Here is a 13,484-nt window from a genome sequence, read left to right on the forward strand (position 1 = left end):
GTTGGCAGACAATGGTCCTATAAGTTTATGTGAATGATCAGAATTCCCAGGTGTATAGTAGAGCTGACAAGGGGCAAGGTTTTGGTCACAGCTTGGTCACAGCCAGCTACAGAGAGACCGAGTAGTTGAACCTGTGGGCTTGGGACCATAGTCACAGGGACATCAAGCTCAATTGGTATAACATACTATACAAAACATTGTTCCACCTCGTACTTTGGCAAGTAGCGACTGGGACCTTAAAAGCTAGCAAGCTGCCATCCAGATGCAACAATGGGTCTCTCCTCGTCCAGAGCATAGAAGAATGAAGAAAACCAAAATTCATGAAAACAATCAAGTTTCCATCTGATCTGCAGCCTATACAACTATGAGACCAGAAGAACACCATCTTATCTGCAGCCTATACAACTATGAGACCAGAAGAACTAGGTGGTGTCCAGCTACCACTGTCGACCACTTGGAAGGGGATTTATGTAGGAGATCCTTGATAGAGAGGGAGAACAATGTGGAACAAAACTCAAAAGCATTTGGAGAAAAAAAAAGGGGGGTGCAGATTTGCTGGTCCATTAGAGCCTGGTGGAACCACTGAGACTATGGTCCCTAGCTGCCCTTCAGGTCTGTAATTGAACCCACACCTGTGGTTTCCAGCCAAACAAAAGACATGCATATGAGTTGAACATTTACCTGAGGTAGATACACTCCTTGGATAGAACAACAATCATGGGAGAAAGAAGGGCTGCTTATGCACAGGGAGACAGCTCAGGGGGCAGGAGTGCATGGAGGAATGGACACTGGGAAGAGGTAGCTATTGGGAGGAAGAGGGAGGGGAGCTGTTGCATTGTGGTAAACTGTGGTCAATGTCATGAGGCAAAGTGTATGTGAACTGCTGTATGGAAAGTGAATTTGCTCTGTAAATCTTCACCCAAATCACAATTAAAAAAAAAAAAAAAAGAAAGAAATAGCATTTGACCCAGTAATCCCATTACTATTATATATCCTAAAGAAGTGAGAGCCAGGACAAGAAAAGACATATGCACACCCATATTCATCACAGTACTATTTACATTAGCAAAATGATGGAAACAACCTATGTTGTGCACATCAAGAGAGGAATAGATAAGCAAACTATGGTACATACACACAATGGAATACTATGCAACCCTGAAAAATAAGGTAGAATCTGCAAAACACTGCATAACATGGATGAACTTGGTGGACATTATGCTGAGTGAAAGAAGTCAATCACAGATGGACAAATATAGTAGTAGTTCATTATAATAAAAAGTCAAGGAAAGTGTGAATATGGAAGGGAACTTTCTTTGTTGGTTACCAGGGGTGGGAGGGGAGAAGGGGGGAAAAGAAAAAAAAAAAAAAAAAAAAAGAAAGAAAAGCATTGACCCAGGTGACTTTAATTTTGTGTCTTTCACTGTACATAAATAATTATATTTCAATAAAATGCATTAAAAATAAAAGAATTCAGGACATCTAAGTTATTTCTATTTTATTTTGTTTTTTCCTCAGTGGGTAGGAAGAATGTATAAAGAAACTTATTTGGTAATCTATGGAATTAAAAATGATCTAAATCAGATATATTTTTTCAGTGTATATGTGTTATATATGTGTATTATGTGTCTCCCTGTCCTTTGAATGATGCTACAGATAAAAAATGACTCCTTGGAGAGGATACAATTTGTAACTCAAAAATAGGAAAAAACAACAAATATGTAACTTTCCAGCCTGCACAACTAATGCCATTTTCATTTAACTGTAATCATTTAAAAATATCCAATGTACTAACTACTTAAAATGGCCAAACTTTATTTACCAGTTGTTTAAAGGCCAACAAATGTACCCTAAAGTATTTTCAAAAACATGGTAGAACAGCAAAAGTAAACTCTGAGTTTGCCATTTATATCTTTAGATTTCAGTAGATATTAGAACCCGTCTACCTTCCCCCAGAGGAAGACTGTGTTTGTTTATTTTGTTTTCTTTCATTTATTTGCTTGGACACTAAAGTTAGCAAAAGTGGATGTATCTAAGGCTGGGTGAAAGCTAATGATTAGCAATAACAACAATATAAATAAATAAATGTAGAGCTACATGAAGCTAAAAGAATGTATAAATAAAAATCTTCCAGAGTTAAATTTTCCCTCAAGGTCAATAGAGCAAATGATACCCCATAAGAGAAGCAAACAGCCATCTTGAAACTTGATTACATTTCAAAGAAATGTAGTTACATGAAAGGAACAAAACATTTTTGTTCAATGGTTTTGCTTACCAGATGGCATTTCTAAATATAAAAATCTAAAACCTCTTGTTTGTTCTATAAATAAATGAAGAAAGGAATAGCAGCAATAGCTAAGTATTTAAATCACTGGAAATAAAAGAACACTGATTAGGCTTAGAAGAATCTGGCACATTCTAATGACTTTGATCTGGGAAGGCTCCTGTTTTGCATGAAATAGAGAATCCCAAGCTTCACGTATCTCCCCTGCTTACCTACTTGTTTATACTGGTGTTCATTCAGTTGGAAGAGCAAACCAGGAACTAGCACAGTAGGAAACCAGAAAGTTAGAGACTCCTAATAAATACGCTACCATGTGTCTGGATGGTACGAACAGTTTGTGTATGACTACTAACCTAAAGATTAATGATTCAGACCCACTCAGCAGTGCTTCAGAATAAAGACCTGGTGATCTGCTTCCTTAAAGACTGCAGCCAAGAAAACTCTATGGAGCAGTTCTGCTTTGTAGAACACATGGAATTACCATAAGCTAAACTGATTTGATACAATAGGTTTGGGTTGTTTTGTTTTTGTTTGATTTTCTGTTTGCTTGTTTGTTTAAAAGGCTAGACTCAAAATCCTAGACTTTATTTTTTAATAAAATAGTTGAATGTGCTTTTACCTAATTTTTGTGGGCTAATGACTGTCAGCATGACTTTGAGCCAAATGACTTACTTCTCTGTGTATCATTAGTGATATTGTTGTTAGTCAGCTCCGACTCATAGTGACTCTACGTACAACAGCATGAAACACTGCCTGGCCTTCTGCCAGCCTCACAATCACTGCTATTCCCGAACCCATGATTGCAGCCATTGTGTCAATCCATCTCGCTGAGGACTTTCTCCTCTTTTGCTGACCGTCCACTTTATCAAGCATGATATCCTTCTCCAGGGAATGATCCCCTCTGACAACATGACCAAAGTAGGTAAGATGAAGTCTGTCCATTCTCACTTCAAGGAGCATTCCAGCTGCACTTCTTCCAGGGCAGATCTGTTCGTTTTTCTGGTAGTCCATGGTACTTTCAGTATTCTTCGCCAATACCACAATTCAAAAGCATCACTCTTCTTTGGTCTTTCTCATTCACTGTCCAGCTTTCAGATGCATGTCAAGCTATAGAAAATACCATGGCTTGGGTTAGGTGAACCTTAATCTACAAAGAGATATCTTTGCTCTTCAACACTCAAAAGAGGTCTTTTGCAGCAGATTTGCCCAGTGCAATACGTCATCTGATTTCTTGACTGCTGCTTCCATTGATGTTGATTGTGGAACCAAGAAATACGAAATCTTTGACAACTTCAATCCTTTCTCCATTTATCGTGATGCTGCTTATCAATCCAGTTGTGAGGATTTTTGTTTTCTTTATATTGATGTATAATTCATACCACAGACTGTAGTCTTTAATCTCCATCAATAAGTGTTTCAAGTTATCTTCACTTTCAACAAGAAAGATTATATCATCTGCATATCACAGGTCGTTAATGAGTCTTCTTCCAATCCTGATGCTGTATTCCTCTTCATATAGTCCAGTTTCTCAGATTATTTGCTCAGCATATATGTTAAATAAGTATGGTGATATCACCCTGACCCACTCCCTTCCTGATTTTAAACCATGCAGTATCCCCTTGTCTGTATGAACAAAAGCTTCCTGGTCTATGTACAGGCTCCTTATGGGCACAATTAAGTGTTCCAGAATTCCCATACTACTCAATGTTATCCATAATTTGTTTTGATCCACATAGTTAAATGCTTTTACATAATCAATAAAACACAAATAAACATCTTTCTGGTGTTCTTTGCTTTTAGCCAAGATCCATCTGACATCAGCAATGATATGCCTTGTTCCACATCCTCTTCTGAATCCAGCTTGCATTTCTGTAAGTTCCGTTAATATACTGCTGCAATCATTTTTGAAGTATCTTCAGCAAAATTTTATTTGCCTGTGATATTAATGATATTGTCCGATAATTTTCTCATTCTGTTGGATCACCTTTCTTTGGAATGGGTACAAATACGGATCTCTTCCAGTCAGTTGGCCAGGTAGCTGTCTTCCAAATTTCTTGGCATAGACGAATAAGTGCTTCCAGCGTGGCATCCATTTGGTGAAACATGTCAGTGGGTAGTCTGTCAATTCCTGGAGACTTGTCTTTTGCCAGTTCCTTCAGTGCAACTTTGACTTCTTCCTTCAATACCATTGGTTCTTGGTCATATGCCACCTCCTGAAATAGATGAACATTGACCAATTCTTTCTTTTACAGTGTCTGTGTATTCTTTCTTTTTCCTTTTGATGTTTGCTGCATAATTCAATATTTTGCCCATAGAATCTTTCAATATTCGAACTTGAAGCTTGATTTTTTTCTTCCATTGCTTCATCTTGAATTATGCCAAGCAAGTTCTTCCCTTGTGGTTTTCTAACTCCAGGTCTTTGCAGACTTCATTATAATAATTGACTTTGTCTTCTCAAGCTGCTCTTTGAAATCTTCTGTTCAGCTCTTTTATCTTATCATTTCTTCCATTTGTTTTAGCTACTCTCCATTCAAAAGCAAGTTTCAGAGTCTCTTCTGACATCCAAGTTGATCTTTCTTTTTTTCCTGCCTTTCTAATGACCTTTTGCTTTTTCATGGATGATAGTCTTAATATCATTCCACAATTTTTCTGATTTTCGGTCATTGGTTTTCAATGCATCAAATCTTCAGATGGTCTCTAAATTCAGGTGGGATTTAATCAAGGTCATATTTTGGCTCTCATGGACTTGTTTTAATTTTCTACAGCTTCAATTTGAACTTGCATATGAGCAACTATGGTCTGTTCCACAATCAGCTCCTGCACTCATGTTGGCTAAAGATACTGAGCTTCTCCTCTCTTCTTTCCACAGATGTAATCAATCTGATTCCTGTGTATTGCATCTGGCAATGTCCATGTGTATAGCCACCACTTATGTTGTTGAAGATAGGTATTTGCAACAAATAAATTGTTGGACTTGCAAAATTCTATCATGTGATCTCTGGTGTCATTTCTATCACCAAGACCATATTTTCCAACTATTGTGATTCTTCATTTCCAACTTTCACATTCCAGTCACCAGTAATAATCAATACATTTTGATTGCATGTTTGGTCAATTTAGACTGCAGAAGTTGGTAAAAATCTTCAATTTCCTCATTGTTGGCTTTGGTGGTTGGCTCATAAATTTGAATAATAGCATTAACTGCTCTTCCTTTTAGGCACATAGATATTATTCTATTACTGACAGCATTGTACTTCAGGATAGATCTTGAAACATTTTATTTGTGACAATGAATTCCACACCATTCCTGTTCAATTTGTCATTCCTGGCATAGGAGACCATATGGTTGTCTGATTCAAAATGGCCAAAACCGGTCTATTTCAGCTCCCTAATGCCTACAATTTCAATCTTTATGTATTCCATCTAAAATTTGACAACTTCTAATTTTCTAGATTCATAATTGGTACATTCCATGTTCTGATTATTAATGGATGTTTAAAGCTGTTTCTTCCTGTTTTGAGTTGTGCCCATCAGCAAATAGAGGTCCTGAAAACCTGATTCCATGCACGTCATTAAGGTCAAGTCTACTTTGAGGAGGCAGCTTCTCCCCAGTCATATTTTGAGTGCCTTCCGACCTGAGGGACTCATCTTCCATCAGTATATCAGACAATGTTTTAAGGCCATTCATAAAGTTTTCTAGTAATATATCAGACAGTGTTTCACTGTTATTCATAAGGGTTTCACTGGCTAATACTTTGATAAGTGGATGGCCTCTTTTTTCTTCCAAGTGTGTCTTAGTCTGGAAGCTCCACTCAAACCTGTCCACCATGTGTGACCCTGCTGGTATTTGAAAAAACAGTCGCATAGCCTCCATTCTCACAATAATACTCAAGTCACCACAGTAAGATAAACTGACAGAGGAGTGGTGGCCCATTAGTAAAGGTAGATAGTAATAGCACAGAGAAATCCACATAATTTAATGGGAATTTACTTATGATAGTGCTTGGCACCTAATAAATTCTAATGAAGGTCAGCTGTTTATTATTCTTATTAGCAACAGTAATGATAACCCTTATTAAATAATTATCTTTCTGATTTATTTTGCTGTCTCAAAAGGGTAGGATAGTGAACAGCAAGGCGTTCTGGTTAGCATAGTGGCTAAGACACTTGCCTGCTAACCAGACGGCTGGCGGTTCAAACCCACCAGCCACTCCTCGGAAGGAAGGTTGGGCAATCCTACTTCCGTAGTGATACTGCCTTGGAAACCCAAGGAGGGGTCGCTATGAGTCGGGCTGACTCGATGGCACATAACAACAACAACAACTTATGATAGTGCTTGGCGCCTAATAAATTCTAATGAAGGTCAGCTGCTTATTATTCTTATTAGCAACAATAATGATAACTCTTACTAAATAATTATCTTTCTGATTTATTTTGCTGTCTCAAAAGGGTAGGATAGTGAACAACAAGGCATTCTGGTAGTGAATGGAGTTCTAAGAGTAGAGCTCAAAGGCTTGCCTGGCATATCTCTATGAGACGTCTATTAGTAGCAGCACCCTCTTTTTACCTGGCTCTTGAAAATAACCCAGAGTTCATGGTGGGGATGGCAGGCCTAACAGACTACGTTTTGGGTATTGGTTGTCAGAGCACAGCCCACCTTCCCTGCCTACTCAATGACATCATTCAGCACTCTCAGCCACCGATCCATAGGCTTTAGAGGAATGACACATAGTTAACATTCTGATTATCTAATGGCCTGTAGGACCAATCTCGTAGACTGTATTGATACAATATTGTGAAAGAATAGCAACTGCTCCCTTGTAATAATCAGTTATCCAGCAGGGTGTAGTGATATATGGTGATCACCTTGAACAAATAAAAAATGAATTGTAATGTAGTAAATACAATGCAGACTATATTGAATGGAGGAAGATAGGGCAATCTACTTCCGTAGTGATACTGCCTCAGAAACCCAAGGAGGGGTCGTTATGAGTCAGGTCTGACTCGAGGGCACATAACAACAAAAATATTGAATGGAAGGCTGATGTTTAATAACATTTCAAATTCTATTAAGTTGTATTGTTGATTTTTTACATGAGGAGTGTCACCTATTGGGACAACTCTATTAAAAGTTCTAGATGATTAGGCTTTTGTATACAAAGTAATTACATTCTGTATCCACTGCCAAACGAAAATGTTAAAAAATAATGGCTGCAAGACTGTACCTTTAGGAATAAATTACTCTAGTTATTGGTGAATGGATTCAGGTTGGAGATGTTCATTGTCCAAGATCTGGGCTGTGGCCAAAGCCTGTTTGTAGTGAAAGCATACTTGTGGTTAAGGTGGGTAGCTGTGACGTTGTGGAAAATTTCATAGTCTGAGATCAGAGGATCTGGACTAAATTTCCAGTGTGTCACTTTTAAATCAATGTCAAAATGTGAATAATTGTACCTAACAGGATTATTTTAAAAATTAAATTAGATTTACTCTGTAAACTATTGTTTAAAACTGCACAAAGAAAAACTATTATTATATGGCTATCTTACCATGTACATCAAAAGGTTTGGCAAATAGCCTGTACAATTCTCAAATCCGAAAGTAACATACGTTTTTATTTGTTAGACTTTAAACATAATAATACCACCAATAGAACACGAAATAAATTTGTAATTTTGAATTTCGTGTTTGTAGTTGAAATCCTACAGTCAATATCCGGCCTGTAGATATATTCATTACGAGGCTGTCAGTTGCTCATGCTCAGCAAAAACAAAGCCTCACTAGAGCAACAATTAGGACTTGAATCAAAGAACTCAGATCATTTCCAACGCTATACCCCGATGGTCGCGACGCGCATGCGCACTCCCAGGCACGCCCCCGCGAGGTGTCTGCGTGCTGCGTGCGCTTGCCCGCGGAGAGGCGGGGCTAGTGAGGCTCTCTTGGTGGTGGCTGGGATGGCGTCGGGTTCCGTTCGCTTGCAGCGGTGTATCGTGTTGCCAGCTGGAAGGCACAGCGCCTCTCTGATCTTTCTGCATGGCTCAGGTGGATTGCAGTTTTACATCTCGGTTTCCTTCACCTTGGGAAATGCTCGCTTCCATTCCCCTCGTTTTGCCCCAGTGGAGAGGTGCCGGGCCCTGAACCTAGAGGGCTCAGACGGTGGCTGTCCCCTTACTGGCTCCGGGGCTGTGCACACACTCCCAGGCCGTCCTTCTTGTCTTCCTCTTTTCTGTCTTAGTGGCCCACCAGCCTCGCTTCTGGCCCATGTCCCACTTCTCCAACCTTCACCGCTCCATTGTGCACAGTGCAACCCTTATTACCCCCAACCCTCTCTCCTAAATTTACACAAAGCAAGTTAGTAAGGTAAGTCTTCTGCTAGAAGCAAATAAATTATTCAGTACTTTTAAAAGTCAGTTACTAGTGATTTGTGTTTCCAACCGCATTGCATTATTTGTCATTGCTTTCTTTTTTTCCAGTGAGCTCTGGTGGCGTAGTGCCTAAGGCATTTGACTGCTAACCAGAAGGCTGGGGGTTCAAACCCACCAGCCAGCCACTCCTTGAAAGGAAGGTTGGGCAATCTTCTTCCGTAGTGAAACCCCCTGGGAAATCCAAGGACGGGTCGCTGTGAGTCGAAATAGACTCCACGGTGGAGAGTTTTGTTTATACTAATGTGTACAATTGAGGTTTGTGGTTAAATAATAGTTATTAAGCATCTCCTCTTTATGAGGCACTGCTTCAGGGCTGCAATGCCTTCTCCTTTTCCTGCCTTCTTCACCCCTCTGCCATTAAGCCTTTAAGTTGTGGTTAGTTGCCCTCGAGTTGATTCTGACTCATAGTAAAACTGCTTTGTAGGGTTTTCAAAGCTGTACACACTCATCTGTAATTACTTATGTCTCCCTTTTCCACTGGACCGTGAGCTCCTCAGAAATAAGGACCTTTGTTTTAATCTTTGCATTCCCAGTGCTTATCCTAGGGTAGTTTCTCAAGAAATGCTTGTTGAAGGAGTGAGAGACAGCCCGTGTCCTCAGACCGCCCACCTAAACTTAGAAACAATTCAATGAGCAGTTTGAATCAGCAGTGGATGGGAGATCACAAGATGGTGCATAATTTTACTGCCAAATGAATTGTAAAAAGAAAAAAAACCTCTGAGGTTAGGCATGATTATGGTATTTGGAAGATAAAGAGCTTCTTAGATTTTATAGAGAAAGTGGTCTTTGATCCGAGAGTTTTGTAGGTTTAAAAGAAATTGGAAAGATACAGGAAAGAGACTTGGAAATGGGCGGTTCTGGAAGGTACTGTTCCACTCATTTTGAAAGTAAGACTCAGATGGGTTGAACAGGTTGCCCAAATTCACTTGGCTGTTGCTGTGAACAGGGGTAAAATTGGGATTTGAACCAGATTTTCTGACTCTATTTCTTATCTGGAAGGGGATAAGTGAAAAAAAAACAAAAAACAACCTGAACTAGGATTTACCATTGGGAATAGGGAAGACAAGAGCCAGAGATGTTTAAATGATAGGACTTGGTAACTGGAGAAATATATTTAGAAGATGAGCAGTCCAATCTTACAATGCTTTTACAACTGGAAGAGTTTTCATTTATAAGCACCCAGAAATCCCCGGATACCCTGCCTCTTCTCCCTAGGTGGCACAGATGGTTAAGAACTTGGATACTTACTGTAAGGTTGGTGGATTGAATTCATCCAGAGGTGTGCAAGAATAAAGGCTTGGCAGTCTTTCCCAAACGTCACAGCTGTTGAAAAGCTTAAGGATGCAATTCTACTCTGCAACACTTGGGTTGTCATGACTCAGAATCAACTTAATGGCAACTTTTTTCTTTTCTCATGAAGAAGTTAATTTATAATATCTTAGAACAATTCCTAGATTTTTCTTACTTTCTCATGATCGTTTTGCTGAAAGTTACTGTCCTTTTTTTTTTTCAATATGAAACAAATTTACTAACATTTTTAAAACTTGTAACTGTCTCTGAAACCCAGAATTGTACATTGTGTGTGTGCGTCTGTCTGTCTGCCTGTGTCTACCATCTGTTTATCTGTCTACCTATTTATCTTTTCGCTTGGACTTTGAAGAAGGAACTAAAGCATTCTGCCAAGTATGCAAGTATAGTGCTATTCCTGGTTACTTAGATCACAGTTGAAATAAATAATACTCTTTTGGGAGCTGGACTTTATTATCCAGGTTTGATGCTTATGGTTTTACATTAGACTTTAATATTTGTAGTTACGGTATAGGAGATGATTCACTCCTGATTAATCAGAATACGGGCAAAATATAACAGTTTTATTTTCTGTAATAAAGTGCTGGGCTTTTTAAAAAGTGGGCTTTATTAATGGATGGGTGTATTTTTAACACTAATTTTATTTTCAAGCTTGAAGAAGTGCATTTAGAGACAGATCTTGTTTTTCAAAACATCTTTAAAGAAAGGTTGAAATTCTCACATAGGATACAGCAGCCATAGAAGAACATACAGTGAAAGCTTTTGTCAAGTTAATTTGAGCCTGAGCTGCCATTAAAATACAAAAAAGTGCCTTCTTTGAGGATGGTAGTAATAAATTATAGTTCAATTAAATTTGTTTAAACTCCCAAATTAGATTAATTCACTCTGTTACATGCTTCCTTAGGACACTATGGTTTCTTCTTTCATGGTATTCATCATACTTGTAATGACCTAATTTAATGCCTATATTCTACTCTATAAAGTTCATGAAGGCCCAAACCATGCATGTCTTTGTGGCTTTCTGCCCAGTATTTTGTATACACTCTAACGTATAGTAAGCCTCAGCAAATTGTCTGAATTGACTGTTGCTAAAGTCACCAGTAATGTCTAAGTCACATTTAGTGACATTTAGTAATGGACATTTTTCAGTCTTCTCACTTAACTTGCCAGCATTCAACATTATCCTTAAAATACTCTCCTGGTTCTATTTTCACTTCTATTTGTTCCTTTCATTTGCAGACTCATCCTTATCTACTTGGCCATTAATGATGGAGTTTTTCAAACTTTGGTCGTAGGCCCTGTTTATCCTACATTTTCTCAAGTATAGCCCCATACAAGCCCACACATTATATTTTAGTCTATGTACAGGTGACACAATGTGTGTCTTCAATTTAGGTCTCTCCTTTGAGCTCTAGATATGTTTATCCAACTGCCTAATAGACATTCATTCATTAATTCATTCAAGAAATATCTGTTAAGTAGTCGCTGTATGCATTATATGTACCATGCTAGCCTCTGAGAATACAATTGATGACCAAAACAAAACGCCCTGTGCTCATGGTGCTTACGTTTCTAGTGGGAGAAATTAATTAGTTGTAAATGCTATGGAAAAAAGAAATCAGGATAAAAGGGCATGAGGAGTATGGGTAGGAGGTTACAATTTTAAATAAGGTTGCTGTGGTGGCTCTTACTGTGAAGATGGTGCTTAATTAAGGAGGTAAACTTTCATGAATGAATCATGTATATTGGTTTAGGCTTCCAAGTAAGGAAAAAGACAGAGGAAAGGCCTTGAAGTAGGTTTCAGTGTTGTGTTCAAGGACCAGCTTTAAGGCTAGTGTGATTGGAGTGAGGAAATAGGAGAAGAGATCCTAAAGGGATCTGGGGTCCAGGTAGTGTATGGCAGGAACCACCAAACTTTTTCTGTGAGGGGCTAGATAGTAATCATTATAGGCTTTGTTGGCCATTCTCTGTTCTGCAGTTTTCTTTTCCCTCCCCTCCCCTACCTTTTAGTTCCCTTTTCCTTGTTTCCCTTCCTTCTTCACCTCCTCTTTTTTTTTCTTCTTTTTGTTTTATAACCCTTTTAAAAATGTAGACACCGTTAGCTTATGGCGCTTAGGGCCTAGGTTGGATTTTGCCTTTGACTGGCCATAGTTTGCTCAGCTCTGTCTGGTATCATCTTGTATACACTATGCATTTAAGTCTATTGCCTCAGGTCTTTCCTTTCTCAGTATATAGCACTGTTGTTCACCTACTTGCTCAGGCCAAAAACCTAGCAGTCATCCTTGAAACCTTTCTTTCACCACTGAACTCTTAGAACTGATTTATTGCCAATTTCTGTCAATTTAATCTCCTAAATATTCCCTAGTCTCTCTACTCCACTGCTGTCACCCTAGTCTAAGCTTCTGGCACCTGAACAGTGGCCTCCTGATGGATCTCGCTCACCTGCTTTTGTTCTTTCTGTTCAGTTCTGTCTTCACACAGCATCCAAAGTGACCCTTTAGAATCATGCCACCTTTCTGCCTCCATGGCTTCTCTTGCTGGATTTGTCAGGTTTCTGTGGATCTCTTCAGCCTGGTCTGGCACTCACTATTCTTTTCCTTTTCTGTTTTTCATTTCTTAGACGCTGCCCTACTACTCCCTCCTGTCAAGCCTTTACTGTTTTCTCTGCCGGAGATGCTCTTGCCTTCAGCTTTTCACTTCACTGCCTGTAGGTTTTAGTTCAAGTGTTTGTTCTTCATCCAGTCAACAGCTATCTACTGAATGCCCAGTCTGTTTCAGACCTGTTCTAGGCATTAGGTGAACAAATAACTCAGTGGATACAGTGGATATAAAGAACCTTACCTTGAGGAGCTTATATTCTAGTAGTATTCTTTCACTTACTTAACTGAGCCACCTCTCTATATAAAAAATTTTGCAACACCAATTATCTCATTTTTTGTAGTAGTTACTTTTGAGTGTCACATTTGTTTGTGTAACTATTTGATTAATGTTGGTTTCTCTTCATGAGCTACACACTCCGTGAGAGCAGGGACTCTATACTTCTTTCCCCCTTAGGCGTGACCCCAGTACCTGGCACATAATAGGTATTCAGTAAATATGTTTTAAAAACTTCCTCCGTTCATAAGATGGGCCTTTAATTTCTTTCCATTCTTTGTGCAAATTTATTGTTGTTAGGTACCATAGAGTTGAGGCAGTTCTGACTCATATCAACCCTATGTACAACATAGCAAGTACAACACTGCCCGGTCCTCTGTGCCTTCCTCAAAATCGTTGGCCATGGTTGAGCCCATTGTTGCAGATGCTGTGTCATTCCATTTCTATGAAGGTCTTCCCCGTTTTCACTGACCCTCTACTTTGTTGTACTTCAGTGCCGTGGAGTCGTTTCCGACTCATAGTGACCCCATGCACAGCAGAATGAAACACTGCCCGATCCCGCGCCAGCCCCACAATCCCTGCTATACTTGAGCCCA

General features: G+C 39.1%; 1 protein-coding gene across 1 annotated transcript in view; it reads left to right on the plus strand.

Annotated features, from left to right (window-relative positions):
• The first annotated feature begins 8,235 nt into the window (after window positions 1–8,235).
• LYPLAL1 (lysophospholipase like 1) overlaps window positions 8,236–13,484 on the plus strand; it is a 108,152-nt gene continuing 102,903 nt past the window's right edge. Inside the window, exons 1-2 of the mRNA XM_007936987.2 lie at window positions 8,236–8,632; window positions 12,635–12,721. Coding sequence (XP_007935178.2) covers window positions 8,236–8,632; window positions 12,635–12,721 — 484 coding nt within the window. The remainder of the gene's footprint in view (window positions 8,633–12,634; window positions 12,722–13,484) is intronic.

This window comes from Orycteropus afer, unplaced genomic scaffold (genome assembly GCF_000298275.1).
Source record: "Orycteropus afer afer isolate SDZICR_OR568_19922 unplaced genomic scaffold, OryAfe1.0 scaffold00039, whole genome shotgun sequence".
NCBI lineage: Eukaryota > Metazoa > Chordata > Mammalia > Tubulidentata > Orycteropodidae > Orycteropus > Orycteropus afer.